The 20,515-nt window shown below is 45.1% G+C and overlaps 1 protein-coding gene across 10 annotated transcripts in view; it reads left to right on the forward strand.

Annotated features, from left to right (window-relative positions):
• ppef1 (protein phosphatase, EF-hand calcium binding domain 1) overlaps positions 1–20,515 on the forward strand; it is a 77,665-nt gene that overhangs the window by 16,009 nt on the left and 41,141 nt on the right. For 5 of the 10 annotated variants that reach the window (XM_048540114.2, XM_059650487.1, XM_048540115.2 and 2 more), the window contains exons 3-5: positions 4,322–4,369; positions 11,563–11,690; positions 14,096–14,156. In XM_048540114.2, the coding sequence (XP_048396071.2) occupies positions 4,322–4,369; positions 11,563–11,690; positions 14,096–14,156 (237 nt within the window). Of the gene's footprint in view, positions 1–4,307; positions 4,370–10,522; positions 10,823–11,562; positions 11,691–14,095; positions 14,157–20,515 lie in introns of those variants that run through there. The other 5 variants (XM_059650489.1, XM_059650490.1, XM_059650491.1 and 2 more) reach the window with 5 other exon arrangements.

Raw genomic sequence — 20,515 nt, forward strand, 5'->3', positions numbered from 1 at the left:
AAGATATGTAGGTTAGGTGGATTTGCCATGGGAAATGCAGGGTCACAGGGATAGGGTAGTTGGGGTGGGTGGGTCTGGGTGGGGTGCTCTTTGGAGTGTCGTGGACTGGATGGGCTAAATGGCCTGTTTCTACATTGTAGGAATTCTATGATTCTATCCACAAACATTCACTCCCTCTGCCACTGATGTTCAGCAGCACCAGTGTGCACCATCTGCAAGATTCACTGCAGAAATGCACCAAAAATCCTCAGACAGTGTCACTGGGTCAAAATCATGGAATTCCCTCCTACACCTTCAGTTCTAACTACAGCAGGTGGACTGCAAGAAGACAGCTCACCACCACCTTCTCAGGGGGCAACTAGGGATGGGCAAGAAATGCTGTCCCAGCCAGTGATGCCCTTCCCTATCAGTAGTTTCTTAAAAACATTATGTGAAACTCTTTCCATTGGCTGAAGGTTGATTACCAGAGGAAACAGATATTTGGTCAAAATTCCAAGAGAGATTCAAGGAATATTATGATCAGGAATTGTCCAGATGAATGTGCAATGGAGTAAATTCCAGAATAATTTGCAAAGTAAAATGGGATAAATGGTAGGAGGTAAATTATCTGGAAGACAGTGAGGATAGAATACATCCAGTTTGATATCCCTTGTGGAGCATAAGGCTTCCTTGAATGTTATACAAATATCTGATTTCATGTTCGAGTAACATGTGTTTTATTGACCTGAATGACTCTCAGCCCATTCATCATTGTGATAGATCACACCAGCCACAATCTTGCACATTCCAGTCTGTTCATAGAATCATACAGTATGCAAGAGGCCTTTTGGCCCATCAACTCTGTTCTACCAACAATATATTATTGTCTACGCTTGTCTCACTTTTCTGCACTAGGCCTGTGGTCTTGCATGTTATAACTCTGCCAGTTCTCATCCAAATACTTTTTAAAGGTTTTGAGGTTTCTCACCTCAAATACCCTCCACATTGCAGCACATTCCAGACCCCCACCAGCCTCAAAACCCTTCTCAACTTCATGCCTCCCACTTTGAAATGTTGTTGCCCACAACATTGGGTGTCAGAGCACATCATCATATCTGTTTTCATAGTCCAGTTCTGCCTGTGACAACTCCCTGGGGAGGTGCCACCACAGATGAAGTATGTGGGCCAGGAATTTCTCGGATTCTTAATGCCTGCTGTTACCATGTTGGAAGTATTTACAGATGGATACCCAACCTATTTGTCTGTGCTACAAACACACCTTCCTCAGTCATTAAGTTCTGGACTCCAACCCAGACATTAGGATGCTACCAATGTGAAATGTGCAAACATCAAACAATCAGAAATTATCACATCTGGTGGCATTGATAAAAATGAAGGCTTGTTGCCTGTGTAATATTCGACCAGTTTATTGCTCATAAAATGCATTCACCCTGGTGCTACTACTGTCTGAGATGAACAAAGGACTGTGGTCCAAACCTACTTTTATTAAAACACTGACAAGTTAAAGAAACAACTCTTACACAACAAACTAAGTTAACTTTATCCCAAACTAGACTAACTGCCTGAAAAAACACATTTACTATCTGCTCCTGGTGAATTTGACTGGGCTGTTGGATTCAATTCACTGAGCTCCGTCAACAGGGTACTTTAGGTTTTCTCAGTACTATGGTGGCCTTGAATGGACCATTTGCTGGCCGAGCCTTCACTGGGAGAATGGCCTCCAGGTGTCCCTTCCAACCCCCTTTTCTGTGTCCTTGTGGAATGTTCTCTCAATTCAGCCACCGGGCCAGGATCACAGCACCCAATGAGGTTAAACTAAGTCTTCCTAGGTGTATCCATCCCCTTTCCAAGATATGATTACTTCATGGTGTCGAGGAGTCTGGCCGAAACTGTGGGAATTCACAAACAATTTTTGTATTGCTCCAGCTGAGTACCTCTTAATGGGTTTTGGTCGTAACAACTCTCCCATTGTTTGATATGCAAGTCCAGGCGTGACTGGGGCCCTTGTTGGCTTTTGTCCTGTGGTAACTTGGCATCTTTGCATTCCATCAGGCATTGTTGGCAGAAATTGGTTAACCAATTTAATGCTGAGCCTTGTGGCTTTGGCCGTTGGCCCCTTGGCCACAGGTTCTAATGAAGTCAGAAATCACACAACACCAGGTTATACTCCAGCAGGTTATTTGGAATCACACAAGCTTTTGGAGCGCAGCCCTTTTGTCAGGTGCAGTGAGAGGGGAGAGCACACAGACACACAGGTTATAGGCAGAGTGATCAAGGGCAGAGAGATCAAAAGATCATGCAGCTAGTGTGAGTGGAGTGTGGAGATAATAAGTCTGTACAGGTGACCAAGAGCGTTACACAGTGTGTAAAGTGTTTATAAAGTCAATGTCAGTGCTGTGCTTTCATGACAATCACACAGGGCAACAGGAATATACGAAAGGTGATACCTCAGGTCAGACACTGAATTGTAGGTGTGGGGCTCTGTTCAGAATTCTAAAGAAAAGGAGGCTATGCTGTCACAGCCACTTGGCCTAGCTGTTTTGTTTGACAATATCAACAGGATAGTGACAACTCGAAGCCTCTATCCCTCTCTCTGTCATTCCATACACTCCTCCCTGTCAGAAATGGATTTCATACAACCGAGTAACAGTCAATTATTCCAAATTGTTGCTGCTTGGCCTTAATTTGCAGCTTTTCACATTCGTATGGCCATATTAGGTGCAGTAATAGCAGTGAAGCTGTTTGACAATCTTTGTAAAGGTTACATATTAAATGAGTTGCGTTCAGATACAGGCTGTTCACAAGGGCAGATTTATTTGTGGTGCTATGAATGGGAACAGACTGAGACTCAGTTGAGTTTGGAGCTGTGTTCTGGACTCTGGGAGGATAATGTCTATAAATAGAGAAAGACTAGACTCCAGTTCAATTCTTCACCACCTAGCTATCTTAAATGTAAGAGATAGCACTGGCTCATTTTTCTCTGAGGAACTGCAAGTTCAACCAAATAGCTAATTAATAGTGCCTCAGCAAATCAGCATGTTCACTGACACTGATCCAAATTAGACTAAAGCCACACTTTCTTACTCCCAATCTGAACAAACTGTGGTACTTATTACTCTGTTTCTCAAGGAGAAGATGTTCTCTCAGAAAGCAAGGGGAAATTCAGGAGGGACAGAGAAATAGCAGCATACAACAACTGGATTGGAGAATGTTGGTGTGAGCTGTAAAATGTAGAAAGTGTCAGAGAGGTTCAGCAGCTTAGACCAATATCTGAGGAGAGAGAACAACAGGGAAAACGTTCTCGAGATAGAAGGATAGTAGGATTTCTGAAGAAGGGCCTAGGCCCAAAACGTCAGCCTACCTGCTCCACTGATGCTGTTTGGCCTGTTGTGTTCATCCAGCTCTACACCTTGTTATATCAGTGAAATGTTCTATCCTTTTGCCAGAACAGGGAAGGTTTTGAGATAGGAGCTATTGGCTGTCCAAGCTCTTGGGTAATTCCAAGAGGCGGCAAGTCTTCACCACTGTGTTCAAATTGAAAGAAGCACAAAGTAGTTCACTCTTTCAGTTAGAAGGAATGCTTAGGGTCTTGCATAGTGAGGGGAGAGCAGGCCTAAGGGCAGCTGTTATCCCATATCCACATCGAAAGTTGCCCTGGGCAGAGAAATGTTGGTGTTGTGGTGATTGAGCAGTGTCATGGAGGGAACATTTTCTTTGCATTTGTTGACAGGGAGGAGAGGGGCATATGGAAAGATGGGTGGCACGGTGGCTCAGTGGTTAGCAGTGCAGCCTCACAGCACCAGGGACCTGGGTTCAATTCCACCCTCGGGTGACTGTCTGTGTGGAGTTTACATATTTTCCCCATGTCTGCATGGGTAACCTCCGGATGCTCCAGTTTCTTTCCACAGTCCAAAGATGTGCAGGGTAGGTGGGTTAGCCATGGGCAATGCAGGGCCACAGGGAGGGGGTGGGTCTGGGTGGGATGCTCTTCAGAGGTTTGGTGTGGACTCAATGGATCGAATGGCCTGCTTCCACACTGCAGGGATTTGTTGGTGGCATCGGGGTGGGGGGAGTGATCTGTTGGATATAAATGCTTGGGGGTTGTAGGATATGGGTGGGCCCAATAACCTCCCAGAATCAGTTGGATGAGTAATCTTTCCATATTGTAACCTCTGTGGGATTCTATACGCAACTTCCCTTTTTAACCTTACTTCTGCTCTTCTCTCCTTGGTACAGTGGAGTTTGTTACTGACTAAGCTCATTTCGTTCCCTCTGTTTACTGGGATCTGACTATGTAAAACTTACAGATTCTTTTGTTCAGTTGCCTCCCAGGCTGATGAGTTGGCAAGAACTCCCTCTCCTTTTGCAGGTAAGCATTGATTCTGTCCTTTGTGTCATATTAAGAATGAACTATCATTATCCATTCTAACAGCACAATTTTATCTCGTAAATACATCCTGACGCTCCATTCCTCAATGCAATGGGAAGAATAGTAGAAGGTAGGAGTGTCTTGAAGTCAGAAGGAGAGGGCAGTACAGAATGAGAGCCTGACTTAGGACTTCCCAGACTCCGCGGCTAACACAACCAATACCACAATTTGCAGTGAAGCAATTAAAATTTGTGATACTGAAGTGGCCAGAATTAGAGAAATGTAGATTTTCTTTTGTAAAACAAACAAGGGCAGACTTACACAATTAATATAGGGTGGTGTTGTAGAGCAGAGAGACCGTGGGGTTCAGGTATATAATTCTTTGGAAGTTGCCATCACAGGTAGACAGGGTAGTTCAAGCCTTTGAGTATAGGAGTTGGGAAGTCATGTTGAGGTTGTACAGGACGTTGGTGAGGCCTGTGTGCAGTTCTGGCCACCCAATTACAGGAAGGAATTTTTAAGCTGGAGAGGGTTCAGAAGGAAGTTTTACTGAGATATGCTGGCGAGGAGAGGTAGCATAGGCTGGAGTGTCGGAGTTTGATGGGTGACCTTATAGAAGTTTATAAAATCTTGATGGGTATAAATAGGGTAAATGACAGGTGTCTTTTCCTTAGGGTGATGGATTTCAAAACTAGGGGCACATTTTTAAGGTGAGAGGAGAGAGATTTAAAGAAGATACAAGGGGCAATGTTTTTTACACAGAGGCTAGTTGGTGTGTGAAATGAATCTCCAGAGGAAGTGGTGGATGTGGGTACAGCTACAATGTTCAAAAGACATTTAGGTAAGTTCATAAATAAGAAATGTCTGAAGGGATATGGGCCAGGAGCAGGTAGGTGGGGCTAGTTTAGTTTGGGATTATGTTCGGCATGGACTGGTCAGACTGAAGGGTCTTCTTCTGTGCTGAATGACTCTGTGACTCCATAAAAGGCAGAAGAAGAAGGAAAACACAAAGTGAGATGCTGATTCAGAGAGCATTGCAGGCGCAGTGGGCTGAATGGTTCATAATAATTCTGCTATTATGGGGAGCCTTAATCACTGATTCATCATCGAGGAGATTGCTAATGTGTACAAGCCAACAATTTGTGACCAGGAAGGAGAGCATTCCAGGGACAGTGGTCATTGTATCATAAGGTTCATGATGACAGAGGACAGTCTTGAGTAAAACTTATCAGTGAACAGAGAACTAGCTTCAATGGGGCTTCAATGAAACTGACTTCAGTGGAGATGGGCCGGACAGAATGGAACCAAAGGTTGATGGATAAATAGTAACTCCAAAATGGGCTATCTTCAATGAAGGGGTAGTTTGAACACAGTTGAGGTAGTATCCCCTAAAAAGAGCAAGGAAGGACAGACAAACTCAGAAGTCCCTGGGTCACAAAGGAGATAGAGATCAAGATAAAGAATGAAAACTATCCTTCCAACAGGTGTCAGGATGACAGTACACTCGTGAACTTTGGTGGTGGGGGGCAGTTATTTGGGATTAAAAAAACTCAGGCAAATCCAGAAGCATCAGTAAGGATTTGTTAAGGGAAGATCACGCCTGGCTGACTTGCTGGAATTTTTTGAAGAGTGGATTGATGACGATAATACTATTGATGTGGTGCGTATGGGTTTCCAAAAGGCATTTAATACAAACTTTGTGATGAAGGTTACAGAGCGGGGAACAGAAGAGAGCAGAACAGAATTGAATGGAATAGCCTTTATTATCATGTGCACTTGAATGAGTGCAGTGAAAAGTTTGTAATGTTGTCTCTCATTGCCATCTTAGGCACAGGGTTACCTAAGTATAGATAGTTTACGTGTTGTAACAGAATTGAAATAGTAGAAATAAAAATACACTAATATGGGAATACAGAGTTTAAAAAGTCCAGAATGAGAATTAAAAAAAGGTATCTTTAAAGTGCTCAAGTTATAGTCCTTTTTCACTGTGTTTGCGCCTGCCGGGCTTCACAACATGAGGCCACGCTATCTCCACATGCTGGTCTCCATCCAGGACTCGTCCCCGCGCCCAGCCAGCCTGGGCACAATCTGCTCCTGCTCCAGGCTTCAGTCACCACTCACCTCCTGCACTGACCTGGTCTTGGAGCCCGTTCCCCATTCCCTCCAGGCAGGGCACTTTAAGACGTTAAATGTTGGTAGGGTTGGGGGCGTAGAAGAAAACTGCAAACAAGAGTAAAAGAAAAGAAAGAAAAAGGACAAGGAGCTATTGAGCAGAGGAGCTCCAGTTGGAGCGTCTTCCTTTGCCACCATCTTAATCCGATAAAGGGAACAGGAACAATATGGATACAAAATGGGCTGAGGGATAGGAAACAGAGTTAATGATTAATGGGTAATTAAATAAAAGCAAAGTACTGTGGAGGATGGAAATCTGAAATTTAAGAAATGCTGGAAGAACGCAGCAGGTCTGACAACACCTGTGGGCCTGAATTCTGAAAAAGAGCCACATTGGGCTCACAATGTTATCTCTGTTTTTCTCTCCAGACCTGCTGCGTTTCTCCAAAGCTTTCCACTTTTATCACTGGTTAATGGGCATTTTTCGGGCTGTAGGACGGTTTGTATTCAGAACCTTGCTCTTTGTGAAAATGATCCAGATTTTGGTGTGCAGGCAACGATCTCAAAGTTTATGGATGACACTAAACTTGGGAGAATGTAAACTGTGAGAAGGGCAGTGTAGAGCACCAAAAAGACATTGACAAGTTGGTGGAGTGGGCAGATAGGTGGTTGATAAGGTTCAATGCAAAGAGGTGTGAGGTGTTGTGTTTCAGTACAAAGAACATGTAGAGAGTATAAAATAAGGAACACTATTCTAAAGAGAGTGCAAGGGCCCCGGTGTCTAGAGATCGTCAAAGGTGGCAGGACAGTAGCGAGAACAGTGAATAAAGCTTACAGTGTCCTTGGCTTTACCAGTAGGGTAATAGAGGGACAAGAACAGGAAGGTGATGTTGATCTTGTACAAGGCACTTGTTAGACCCCAGCTGGAATATTCTGTACAGTTGTGGGAGTCACATTATAGGAAGGAGAGAGCCCGCAGAGGTGATTTACAAGGAGGGTTCCAGGGATGATGAGGATAGACTGAAGATGTTAGGAGAGAAGAAGGCCGGGAGGAGATTTGATAGAGGCTTTCAAAACCACGACTGGGGCTGGATAGAGTTGATAGGGGGGAGCTGTTCACACTTGGAAAAGAAAGGAGAATGAGAAGACATTGATTTAAAGTGATCAGCAAATGAAGCAAGGGAGAAATGAGTCTGGAGAAGTCTCAGAACAGAGAGAGCTAAGAGGAAGTTTGAGAAGGTTGTTGTTAATGGTGGATGGTTTTGATTGTGTCAATGAGAAGAGTCCATTTTTAGTGGAAAGAGGTTGGTAAAACGAAAATGCAAGGAATAGTTTTCACCCAGCAGGTCGCTTTGATGCCTGGAAGATGATGTGCAGACAGACTCAATAATAACCTTCATAAGGCAGTTGGGTAAATAACTGAATCAGAAAAGAAGGGAAAAGACCAGAGCGAAAGATATTCAGCAATACTGTCATAGAGCCAGCACGGAATCAATGGGAAATAGCTCCTTATATATGCTGCCTACTCCTATGAAACATTTTACAGGAGCAGGCAATGACTGATCATCAAACTCAGACCCTTGTTTCCACTTCCTCCCCATTCACTTAGATTCCTTTATCCATAAGAACCACATCAAACACCTTCTTGAAAACTTTCAATATTTGTCCTCATCAGCTTTTTAGAGAATTCACTGTCAGGGTGAAAAAAGAATTCTCCTCATCTCAGTTCTAAGTGGCCTATCTTGTATCTGTAAACTATGACCCCCGGTCTGGATTTCCCAGTCACTGGGAATACCCTTGATAACAAAGTGTGGAGCTGGATGAACACAGCAGGCCAAGCAGCATCTCAGGAGCACAAACGCTGATGTTTCGGGCCTAGACCCTTCATCAGAAAAGGGGGATGGGGAGAAGGAATAAATAGGGAGAGAGGGGGAGGCGGACCGAAGATGGAGAGAAAAGAAGATAGGTGGAGAGGAGAGTATAGGTGGGGAGGTAGGGAGGGGATAGGTCAGTCCAGGAAGATGGACAGGTCAAGGAGGTGGGATGAGGTTAGTAGGTAGGAAATGGAGGTGCAGCTTGAGATGGGAGGAAGGGATGAGTGAGAGGAAGAACAGGTTAGGGAGGCAGAGACAGGCTGGGCTGGTTTTGGGATGAAGTGGGGGGAGGGGATGAGCTGGGCTTGTTGTGTGATGCCGTGGGGTGAGGGGACGAGCTGGGCTGGTTGTGGGTTGTGGTGGGGGAAGGGGAGATTTTGAAGCTGGTGAAGTCAACATTGATACCATTGGGCTGCAGCGTTCCCAAGCGGAATATGAGTTGCTATTCCTGCAACCTTCGGGTGGCATCCTTGTTGCACTGCAGGAGGCCCATGATGGACATGTCATCTGAAGAATGGGAGGGTGAGTTAAAATGGTTAGCGACTGGGAGGTGCAGTTGTTTATTGCGAACCGAGCGGAGGTGTTCTGCAAAGCTGTTCCCAAGCCTCCGCTTGGTTTCCCCAATGTAGAGGAAGCCACACCGGGTACAGTGGATGCAGTATACCACATTGGCAGATGTGCAGGTGAACCTCTGCTTAATTTGGAAAGTCACCTTGGGGCCTGGGATGGGGGTGAGGGAGGAGGTGTGGGACAAGTGTAGCATTTCCTGCGGTTGCGGGGGAAGGTGCCGGGTGTGGTGGGGTTGGAGGGGAGTGCGGAGTGAACAAGGGAGTCATGGAGGGAGTGGTCTCTCCGGAAGGCAAACAAGGGAGGGGATGGAAAAATGTCTTGGGTGGTGGGGTCGCATGGCCATCTACACTCCGACCCCACCACCCAAGACATTTTTCCATCCCCTCCCCTGTCTGCTTTCCGGAGAGACCGCTCTCTCCGTGACTCCCTTGTTTGCTCCACACTCCCCTCCAACCCCACCACACCCGGCACTTTCCCCTGCAACCGCAGGAAATGCTACACTTGTCCCCACACCTCCTCCCTCACCCCTATCCCAGGCCCCAAGATGACATTCCACATTAAACAGAGGTTCACCTGCACATCTGCCAATGTGGTATACTGCATCCACTGTACCCGGTGCGGCTTCCTCTACATTGGGGAAACCTAGTGGAGGCTTGGGAACAGCTTTGCAGAACACCTCCGCTCAGTTCGCAATAAACAACTGCACCTCCCAGTCGCTAACCATTTCCACTCCCCCTCCCATTCTTCAGATGACACGTCCATCATGGGCCTCCTGCAGTGCCACAATGATGCCACCCAAAGGTTGCAGGAACAACAACTCATATTCCGCGTGGGAACCCTGCAGCCCAATGGTATCAATGTGGACATCACCAGCTTCAAAATCTCCCCTTCCCCCACTGCATCCCACAACCAGCCCAGCTCGTCCCTCCCCCAATGGCATTGCACAACCAGCCCAGCCTGTCTCTGCCTCCCTAACCTGTTCTTCCTCTCACCCATCCCTTCCTCCCATTTCAAGCCGCACCTCCATTTCCTACCTACTAACCTCATCCCCCCTCCTTGACCTGTCCGTCTTCCCTGGACTGACCTATCCCCTCCCTACCTCCCCACCTATACTCTCCTCTCCACCTATCTTCTTTTCTCTCCATCTTCGGTCCGCCTCCCCCTCTCTCCCTATTTATTCCAGAACCCTCTCCCCATCCCCCTCTCTGATGAAGGGTCTAGGCCCGAAACGTCAGCTTTTGTGCTCCTAAGATGCTGCTTGGCCTGCTGTGTTCATCCAGCTCCACACTTTATTATCTTGGAGTCTCCAGCATCTGCAGTTCCCATTATCACTGGGAATACCCTTCCTGTGTTTACCCTATCCAGTCTGGTTTCTATCAGATCCCTCTCCTCATTCTTCTCAACACCACTCAATATAGTCCTGGCCAACCCAGTCTCCCGTCATACATCAATCCTGCCATCCCAGGAATCACTCTGGTAAAACTTCGCTGCACTACCTCCATCACCAGCACATCCTTACTCAGGTAAGGAGACCCAAACAGCGCTCAGTACTCCAGATGTTAAAGGAAATGTGGAATTTGTTTATTTCTCCTACCAGAGCATGAGTTTATGAAGAATTCCAATTACAGAGTGCACTGGTCGGAAGTGTCAGTGATCTTAAGGTGGACACCCAATGGCGAATTGTGATTTTGAGAATTTGCAGATCTGTCCTTCACCTCCTGCTGTGACACTGCGGACAGCGGATGAGAGTGTCCCTGGTTTGGCAATGAACCCAGCGATAAATTCAATTCAAAAATCCTGTGCACGTTATGCCACTGCTTAAGCAGCAGAGTGCGGTAAAGAAGCCAAAGCGAGGAGGACACTATGTGTCCAGGAGCTGGGAAGAGCCCAGTCAGTGGTATGTTACTGAGTGTGCACAATTATCATCTTCTTTACCTGCAGGTCATTGGCTTGTATGTTAAGCAAATCTGAATGAGATTTTCAGTAAAATGAACGTTGGTCCTTCCTAATCCAATTCCGTCATAAAGGAGGGCACCATGAGAATCACACTGTTCCTATGAAGTCAAGTAAGAGTTACAATTTGCACTATCCTTCTGTTTTCTGAAATCTCATTCCCGCTGGCTATAGTTTCTGAGCCATTTATTTCCTAAGTCTATCTCATTCAGCAAATTCACAATTTGCTCCAGTATTTCCAGCTGAGAGTGATACAACAATCTGATTTAAGCTCAATGCTGGATCCTCACTGAGGGACATAGTGCCTTCAGCTCTATTGTCACACATTGCACATTGGTCCTTCTGAATGATACCTACAATTCACAAATGATAAAAAGCACTGGGAGAAAAAAATATAGGCTTGATGGTGTCTTTAGGACTGTAACCTATTTGGGAGTTTATGCCTATGGGACTGTAACCTGTTGAGAATCAGTGGTGTGGGACACTAACCTGTTCAAGAGTCAGAGTCTGAACAACAAAAGCACAGTGAGAATCTGTCTCTGTGGAGCAGTACCCCAGAGCAGGTCAGAACATGTTGTACTGTGTCCGCGTGAGAGTCAGTGTGTGTATGATGCATCAACATTACACTGAATGTAAATGTTTCTGAACTGTTTCTCACAATGCTTCCCCCCCTTCATTGTGCAGCAATTAAAGCAGCCATCCTGATTCAGGGTTGGTATCGTCGTTATGTGGCACGAATGGAAATGAGACGTCGCTACACTTGGAGCATTTTTCAATCTATTGAGTATTCAGGAGAGCAAGACCAATTGCAGGTGAATAGCATTCTCACCGACCAATCCCAGCCAGTGCTGTACGGTAACCTGGCCATCTGTACTCAAAGTAAACAAAATGAGATGTATCTAAGGACATGATAATAAAGTGTGGAGCTGGATGAACACAGCAGGCCAAGCAGCATCTTAGGAGCACAAAAGCTGACGTTTCGGGCCTAGACCCTTCATCCCCTTCTCTCTGATGAAGCGTCTAGGCCCGAAACGTCAGCTTTTGTGCTCCTGAGATGCTGCTTGGCCTGCTGTGTTCATCCAGCTCCACACTTTATTATCTTGGATTCTCCAGCCTCTGCAGCTCCCATTAACCCTGTATCTAAGGACATTGTTGGATGTGAGAGGGAAAATTGTGGATGCACAGGTCCTGATTTTCCCACCTTCCCTTGACTCAGAGTATTCTCAGAAAAATGGAGAATTGCAAACATCACCCACAGTTAAAAATGGGTGTAAGGATATGCCCAGCAACTACAGACGAGACAGTTTATCCTCAGTAGTGAGAATCTTGTCTGAAGTGATAGGTTGTGGTAAAATTACAAATCACTTTGACAAAGGCATTGATGAAAGTGAATTTGTGTTGAATTAATTTGTTGGGTAGTTTTTTTTCATGAGGTGGCAGAGAAGGTTGATGTGGGCAGTGCTGTCCATATGGTATTTGTGGACTTCTAAAAGATAATAGACCTATGAGGAAAGTTCTCACTCCTGGTAGTAAAGGGACAATGACAATATGGATACCAAACCAGATGAGTGACAGGAATAGCGAAATGGTCAGTGGATATTTTTTGGGCTGGAAAAAAGTTTGTAGTGGGTTCTGCAGAGGTCAGTATTAGGGCCCCAACTTTTTCTTCTTATACTAATGATCAGAACTAATTTCAAAATTTCATGGATGATGTAAAACTTGGAAACATTGTGAACTGAGAGGAAGATAGTATAGTAAGGATTGATGATGTAAATGCAGAGAGGACTTTTCCTTGTGTGGGTCAATCTAGAACAAGAGGTCATAGTTTCAGGATCTCTTAATGAGTTGTGAGAGTGTGGCAAATGCTGGGACATGGAGTAAACTTAAGGATGAGATAGATTTTTAATCAGTAAAAGGTTGGAGAGTGACAGAGGGCAGACAGTAAAGTGGAGTCGAGGCTACATTGAGATCAGCCACGATTGTATCAAAGTGTGCAACAGGCTTTAGGGGACAAATAGCCCACTCCTGCTCCTAGTTGTATTGTTCTTATGTTCAGATGTTTTTACATTGTAATGGTTAGTGGAAGGGGCAGATAAGTGGCAGATGAAGTTCCACGCAGATAAGTGTGAAGCAACCTATTTTGACGGAAAAACATGGAGAGACGGTGGAAAATATTTCCGAAGTAGTGCAGCCACAGGAGAACCGGGGTGTCTATATGTGCTAGTCATTCAGGGTGGTAGGAATTGTTCCCAGCACAGTTAGTGAAGAATACAGTATCCTTGGCTTCATCAACAGGGCTCAAGAGTACAAGGGAGAGACAGAGCATCAGGCATTCTCACTGGATTTATAATCCAGAGGCTGAGGATAACGCTGTGGGGGTACAGACTCAAATTTAAATTCCACCTGTAAATCTGAAATTGTAAACAGTTTTCATTAAAAACCCTTCTGCTTCACCAATGTCCTCTAGGGAAGGAAATCTGCCATCCTTTCCTGTTCTGGCCAAAATGTGACTCCCCACCCTTAGCGATGTGTATATCTGCTTTCTGAAATGGACCTTATGAGACAGCCAATTCAGGAGTTTGCAATTCCCTTCAGGACCTACTGAAAGGACTCTTATCACTATCCTAGCTATTGGAGGATTTAAAGGTTGAGAATCGACTTGTTGACCATGCTCTATTGCCAACAAGTCCTGGTGGGACTCCAATCTGCAGCTCCTGGCCCAGTGTTGTTCTCGTCAATTATTTTTTGCACCTTGATCAGAGTCTCCATGTCCCTCTGATAAAATGGAGAACTGTACACCATGCTCCAAATGCAGTTTTAGCAAGGGTTGATGCAGGGTTAACTGGATTGCTCTCACAAGTATAAAGGGATGTCTGCATAGACAGGTACGGTGATATATGCTATTGTCAATGTTATTATTAAATATGGCATTGGCGCTGTGCAACTTTGAACACAGCTAATGAAGTAGTAACAAAAGCACAATTGTGGTAATGCTGAGTCTGGCTTTGTACTCAAGAGTAATTATTCAATAATCATTCCATTTTGTAACTGCACTGAGGACAGTCCTTTGAACTCTGTGCAGTCTTTAATTTACATTTGCTTTGTGAAATGATGTTGTGTTGTGAGCCCAGTATCGCGAGGTGGTACAGATGTTCTTGCAGATGTTGGGTTGACACAAGCTGCCTTTGATAACCTGAGTCTTGTCCTTCATTTCCAGCTGTCCCACTTCTTTTCATTTCTAATGAACCACTATGTGCAGTCAGGCGAGACAGGCGGTGGTGAGTAACAAACATCTCCCTGCAATTTTCATTGAATTTGAAAGCATCAAAGGGACATTGTTTAAAAGGAAACTTAGACGTTCTCGATGAACGTGCATTTTTGCAACCCCTTTGAAGCTTATTCCTTCACGTTCTGTTGTAAGTGTTTTGAGAGCAAATGACTTGACAGTTAACTGAGATGCGATTCTTCAAAATATTTTTTCACATTAATGAATCACTGCTTTGCTGAGTGTTTTGGACACTGGACAGACTCTTACTTTAATTATATTATAGAAAGAAATTGCTGACACTTACCATAATACACACATGGTTTAAAAGCTGAGTGAATATTTTAACCATGTTGCCTTTGTAGCATATAGCAAGTTGCATTTATTCATGTAGATAATGGCAAGTACTGGTGCATAGATAGCGAGGAAGAGTGAGTACATATATATTTACAAACGCATGAATTAGAACCCTTTACAGTGTGGAAGCAGGCCATTCGTCCCGACACCAACACTCCAAATAGCATTCCACCCAGACCCAATCTCCCTACCCTATATCTCCCATGGCTGATGCATCTAACCTGCACGCCTGTGGGAGGAGGCCAGAGCAAACCCACACAGGCATAGGGAGAACATACAAACAGTCACCCGAAGGCAGAATTGAACGTGGATTGCTGATGCCACAAGACAGCAGTGCTAACCACTGAGCCACTGTTCCAGAGCAGGAGTAGGCCATTCAAAGAACAAAGAACAAAGAAAATTATAGCACAGGAACAGGCCCTTTGGCCCTCTAAACCTGCACCGATCCAGATCCTCTATCTAAACCTGTCATCTATTTTCCAAGGATCTGTATCCCTCTGCTCCCTGCCCATTCATGTATCTGTCCAGATACATCTTAAATGACACTATCGTGCCCGCCTCTACCACCTCCACTGGTAACATGTTCCAGGCACCCACCACCCTCCATGTAAGGAACTCTCCATGCATATCTCCCTTAAACTTTTCCCCTCTCACCTTGAAATCCTAACCCCTAGTAATTGAGTCCCCCAGTCTGGGAAAAAGTTTCTTGCTATCCACCCTGTCTGCACCTCAATTCAGTTTCTCTAATATGCTCCACCATTGAATAAGATCGTGGCTGTTCTGATAGTAACTTGAACTCTACGTTCCTTCACGTTCTCAATAGTCTTCCACCCCTTCGTCAGTTGGGAATCTATCTACTACTGCCTTAAAAATATTCAAGGACTCTGCCTCCGCATGGTTTTTGAGGCAAAGTGTACCAAAGACTCATGAACCTCTGAGAGGAAATTATTTATCCTCATCTCTGGTTTAAATGTGCAACCCCAGTTTTTTTTTAAACAATGACCCCCCCCCCCCCCACCCCCGGTTCTAGATTCCCCCACAAATGGAAATGTCTTCTCTACATCCAGCCGGTTCAAACACAACCACCACCCCCCCACCCCAGGAACTTACAGCTCTTAATTGGTGCTATGCTCCAGAGGATATAAGCCAGCCTGTCTAACTTTTCCCAGTCCTGCTCATGACCCTATGTGAAGGTGTTCCCATAAGCAATCAACCAAAGAGGGATCATTATGTCAGGGATCTTTATTCATTTTACTTTGTAGAGTCATACAGCATGGAAACAGACCCTTCTGTCCAAACAGTCCATGATCCCAAACTAAACTAGTCCCACCTGTCTGCCCTGGCCCATATCCCTCCAAACATTTCTTATGCATGTACTTATCTAAATGTCTTTGAAATGTTGTAACTGTACCCACATCTACCACTTCCTCAGGAAGTTCATTCCACGTGTGAACCACTCTGTGTAAAAAGGTTGTCCCTCAGATCTTTTTAAAATATTTCTGCTCTCTTAAAAAATTTGTCCCCTAGACCCCAACCCAGGGAAAAAAAATCACCTTATTTCTACCCCTCAGGATTTTACAAACCCCTGTAAGGTCACCCCTCGACCTCCTACGCGTCAGTGAAAAAAGTCCCAGCCTCTCCTTATAACTCACACACTCCATTCCTGGCAACATCCTGGTAAATCTCTTCTGAGCCCTCTCCGGCCCATATCAGGGTGACTACTGTACACAGTACTCCAGATGAGGCCTCGCCAACATCCTGTATAACCTCAACATGATGTCCCAACTCCTATATTCAAAGGCCTGAGCAATGAAGTCAAGCGTGCCAAATACCTTCTTAACCACCCTGTCTACGTGTGACAGAAACTTCAAAGAATTATGTACCTGAACCCCTGAGCCTCTCCGTTCTGCAGCACCACCGTTCTTTTGAGTGATGTAGGTGTGGTTGGCAATTGCTGCATTTGTTTCCCATCCCAAACAGCCCTTGTACCAATGCCTTGCCATTTCAGAGGGCATGAACTATTGTTAAGGTAGGAATGGTTCTGAAAGGGTTAACGTTGGACACTTAGCTTAAGGTCCGCTCAATCTTATGACGTGTGAGAATGCAGAACTAGAGGCTACTATTTTACAAAAAGAAGGAGATGCTCATTTCAGGCAAAAGGGTGAGGAGAATGCTTTCTGTGGCCAGGGAGGGCCATGAGCCTTTGGAAATATTCCAATCCATTTAATCATCCAATGCCCATCTTGAATGCCTCAGTTGAACCTGCCTGCACCTCATTTCCAGACAGTGTATTCCATCTCCTTCTTCCTCAAACAGAATATTTTTGAGGCAGAGGTGGATAGATTTGTGATGAGCAACGGGAGATGGTTGAAAGCTTACTTAGCGAGGTGAGAATATGGATTTGAGGCTACACTCTGATCAGCCATGATCTTACTAAATGGGTGAGCAGGCTTGATGGGGCCTCCTCCAGTGTCTCATCTGTACCATTGTATGTCATCGAGGTTTGTGTGGGGATAAGGGGGAGCACTGAATGATCTCAAGCAGTGAAGATCTACATCTACCAGTCTTCCTCAAAGCTTGATCACTGTTATTGCTTAAACTAATGTGTCCTAAACCCAGGGTTAGGAAGAGGAATCATGGTGGTGGTACTCCAGTTCCCAGCACTGCACCGTGTGTGTGTGTGTCCCAACCCTGACCCCACCCCCCACCAATTTCCAGTTCTGTTAATCCTCCCCTCCCATCAAGCATGCACCTTATTTTGTTCCCTTTCACAATTCTGTTTTCTTTAATAGAAGTTCTTCACAATTACTCATGCTGACCATTATAATCAAATGTTCCCAATGTTTCTCTACATTACACTCACGTCTTAGATTTTACAACAGGAGTGAAGGTGTTGTAAATATCACTTTAACACGTGTAACCCAGGAGCCCAATGAAATTGAAAACTCACAAAAGGTACAGACAATTTGGGAAAATCCTAAAAGTGTCTTTGAGTATTTGAGAATGAGAGAGTGACACCCAGATAAACGTGACACCGTGAAATCAATAAAGAAAGCTGACACAATAACATCATCAAAATTGATATTTCTTGCAAACTCATTGCCATATTTAAAAATGTGAAAAAAAATGCTGATCATGGAACATCTGAGAGGGATTGTGAACAAAGAAAGATCAACTGGTTTAGCAAATCTCTGTTTCTCAAGCTCTCCCCATCCCTTGACCCTCTGTCCTCTCTGGATCCCCCTCGAAAGTGTTACTCCTTACTGGACATACCGTCCCCTTTTCTCTCGGATGAGACAAGTGGCTTTGTTCATTGCCCGCCTGTCCTCACTAACATCCTGCCTAAAAGCCCGGCAGGTTTGAGCTTGTGCGATACACAGGACTTCTTGTGTCTATAATAAGATGCTCACCATAATTTGAGAAGTATCAATTACTCCTAATCACAGTAATTGCTCCTTGTACGCGCTTGAGACTCCAAACAGCTGTATTTCAGTGAACAAGACACAGTGCCTTTAATCTCTCCATGAATCTACCTTTGCTGATCATTAAATTCATTTTCAACAAAACCATAATAATCTGACACAATCAATTGGCGCGAAGTTTGATGTTGTGAAATTCTTGTGCTGTTTTTAGCTTCTGTTCTATACCTTCATAATTGACAGATGTAGGAGTTTGTAAGCTGTGTTGAGGGGCTGCCTTTCTGGAGTATGGCTGCTGTGTACACAGGGGAGCTGCTGGACTCTAATATGTTTCCCTTCCTCCCAAGAGGCCGCTGGGATGAATGAATCCGAATGTGACCGCGGCACTGTAGAGTTCTGCCAACATTCCTGATTTTCCCAGCAGTGCTCCTGGCACTGTCCCATTGACCACTAGGGAAGAAGAAAGGAACCCATCACAGGACTGTTACAAGTATTGACAGGATGTTATGGAGCCCTCGCTGATGGGTTTGTTGGAGGGTTTCAGGGGGAGATACGGACAGTGGCGAGAGGCATGTACGATACCCCTGCTGGCCTTCCATCTGCCCTCTCTCCTACCAGTCCTGACACAGTTTTCCAGGGCATGGTGAAGGATGGGAGTGCAGATTCGAAGATGGCCAGCACATCCTCCCCTCAATGCAGGCTCTTCTGTGGGTAGTTATTGGTCACTCAAATGCCAGTTCCTGCCTGGGCCGCCATAGTGAGGGAGCATCTCAAGGGGATTGAGACTGGGGGTGGGAATGAGTGGTAATTACCCATCCAGACTGTCCAACCAAGCCTCCCTCCAGGCCCCACCTCTCCATCCCACTGTTTCCATGCCATATGACTCTATGATGCTGTGAATCCATGGTCGATTGTCGGAAGAACCCATCAGGCTCACTGATGTCCTTTAAGGAAGGAAACCTCCATCCTTACCTGGTCTGGCCTGCATGTAACTCCAGACCCACAGCAATAGGCAATTAGGGATGGGTAATGAATGGTCTGTGGCGCACACATCCAATAAATGAATTTTACAAAATGACTCTCACCCCACCAGCCCCTTGGATTGGTGACTCTCAAGAGACAGGACATCCTCCAGTATAAAGAGACAAGTCTTAACTCCAGCTAATGAATGCTCCTTCGAATGTCACATGTCTGCATACATGAGGGATGATGGGAAACCCCGCCATCCAAATAAGACCCTGCCCCTCATTGTGTTTGGAACGCCTTTTATTTACTAGTTATACAAATATCAGAGATTGTGTTATTCAACTAGACCATGTGAGTGATGGTGGAGTTGGGCTTATAATCCAGAACTGTGGGTTCTAATCCCACCACGGGACGCAATGGAATTTATAATTCATTGAATTAAGCTTGAGTTTAAAGCTATGAAGTTCATTAATTATTGTTGGCAAATCCCATCTGGTTCACTAATGTCCTTTAGGGAAGGAAACTGCCATCCTTAACTGGTCTGGCCTACATGTAACTCCTGACCCACAGCAATGTGATTGACTCTTAAATGCCCTCTGGGATGGCCTAGAGAGCCATTTGTTTCAAGGCTAGTTAGGTATGGGGCAACAAATGCTGGCATCGCCAGCAACGCCCCCATCTCCTGAGAAAATAAAACCGGATGATGAGGAGCTGTTCACTTTCTGATTGTTTGGGGAAGATGGAGCGGTGCGACAGATGGATGACCAAAAGCTGCAGAGGTGGCAGCGTTGAAAGGTTATGGCGGTTGTGAGGAAACGTTCAGATGTGGCCACACTGACAGTGAGGCATGCTGATCAGCAAGATCCCAGTCTTAGTGTCATAGCTTAGGTGTCTACAGCCCCACTGGGGAGAAATGAGCCATGAGTGAGTTGTCAGGTACTGTCCCAATAGGTGTGGAGAGGGCTGCAGATACTGGAGAGATGGGATGGGGGTATTGGTATTTTCAGGATGACAACCCGTAACTAGTGGAGTGCCACAGGGATCGGTGCTGGGACCCCAATTATTGACAATAGACATGAAAGACTTGGATGAGGGAAATGAATGTATTAAAATTGGGTTTGTAGATGTTGCAATAATAAGTGGGAAGACAAGCGATGAGGATAGACACAGATTGTCTACAGAAACAAGCTGACAAAAACGTGGCAGATAGAATATAATGTAGGGAAGAGTGAGGACATGGACTTTGGCAGAAAGAATAGAGGATCTGGATATTATTTAAATGGAGAAAGGCGAGGAAAGCTTTTCCTTTATTTATTCACAGGATGAGGGCATCTGTGGCTAGACCATAATTTATTGCTCATCCGTAATTGCCCAGAGAACAGTTAAGAGTCAACCACATTGCCGTGGGTCTGGAGTCATGTGTAGGCCAGATCAGGTGAGGATGGCAGTTTCCTTCCCTAATGGGCATTACTGAACCAGGTGGGTTTTTCTAACAGATGGCAATGGACTCATAGACATCATTAGTGTCTTAATTCCAGCTATTTATTGAATTTAAATTCCACCATCTGTCATAGTCAGGTTCAAACCCAGAGCATCATCTGGGTTAACAGACCCACAGTCATATCACTAG

The sequence above is a fragment of the Stegostoma tigrinum genome, chromosome 12 (genome assembly GCF_030684315.1).
Source record: "Stegostoma tigrinum isolate sSteTig4 chromosome 12, sSteTig4.hap1, whole genome shotgun sequence".
Taxonomy (NCBI): domain Eukaryota; kingdom Metazoa; phylum Chordata; class Chondrichthyes; order Orectolobiformes; family Stegostomatidae; genus Stegostoma; species Stegostoma tigrinum.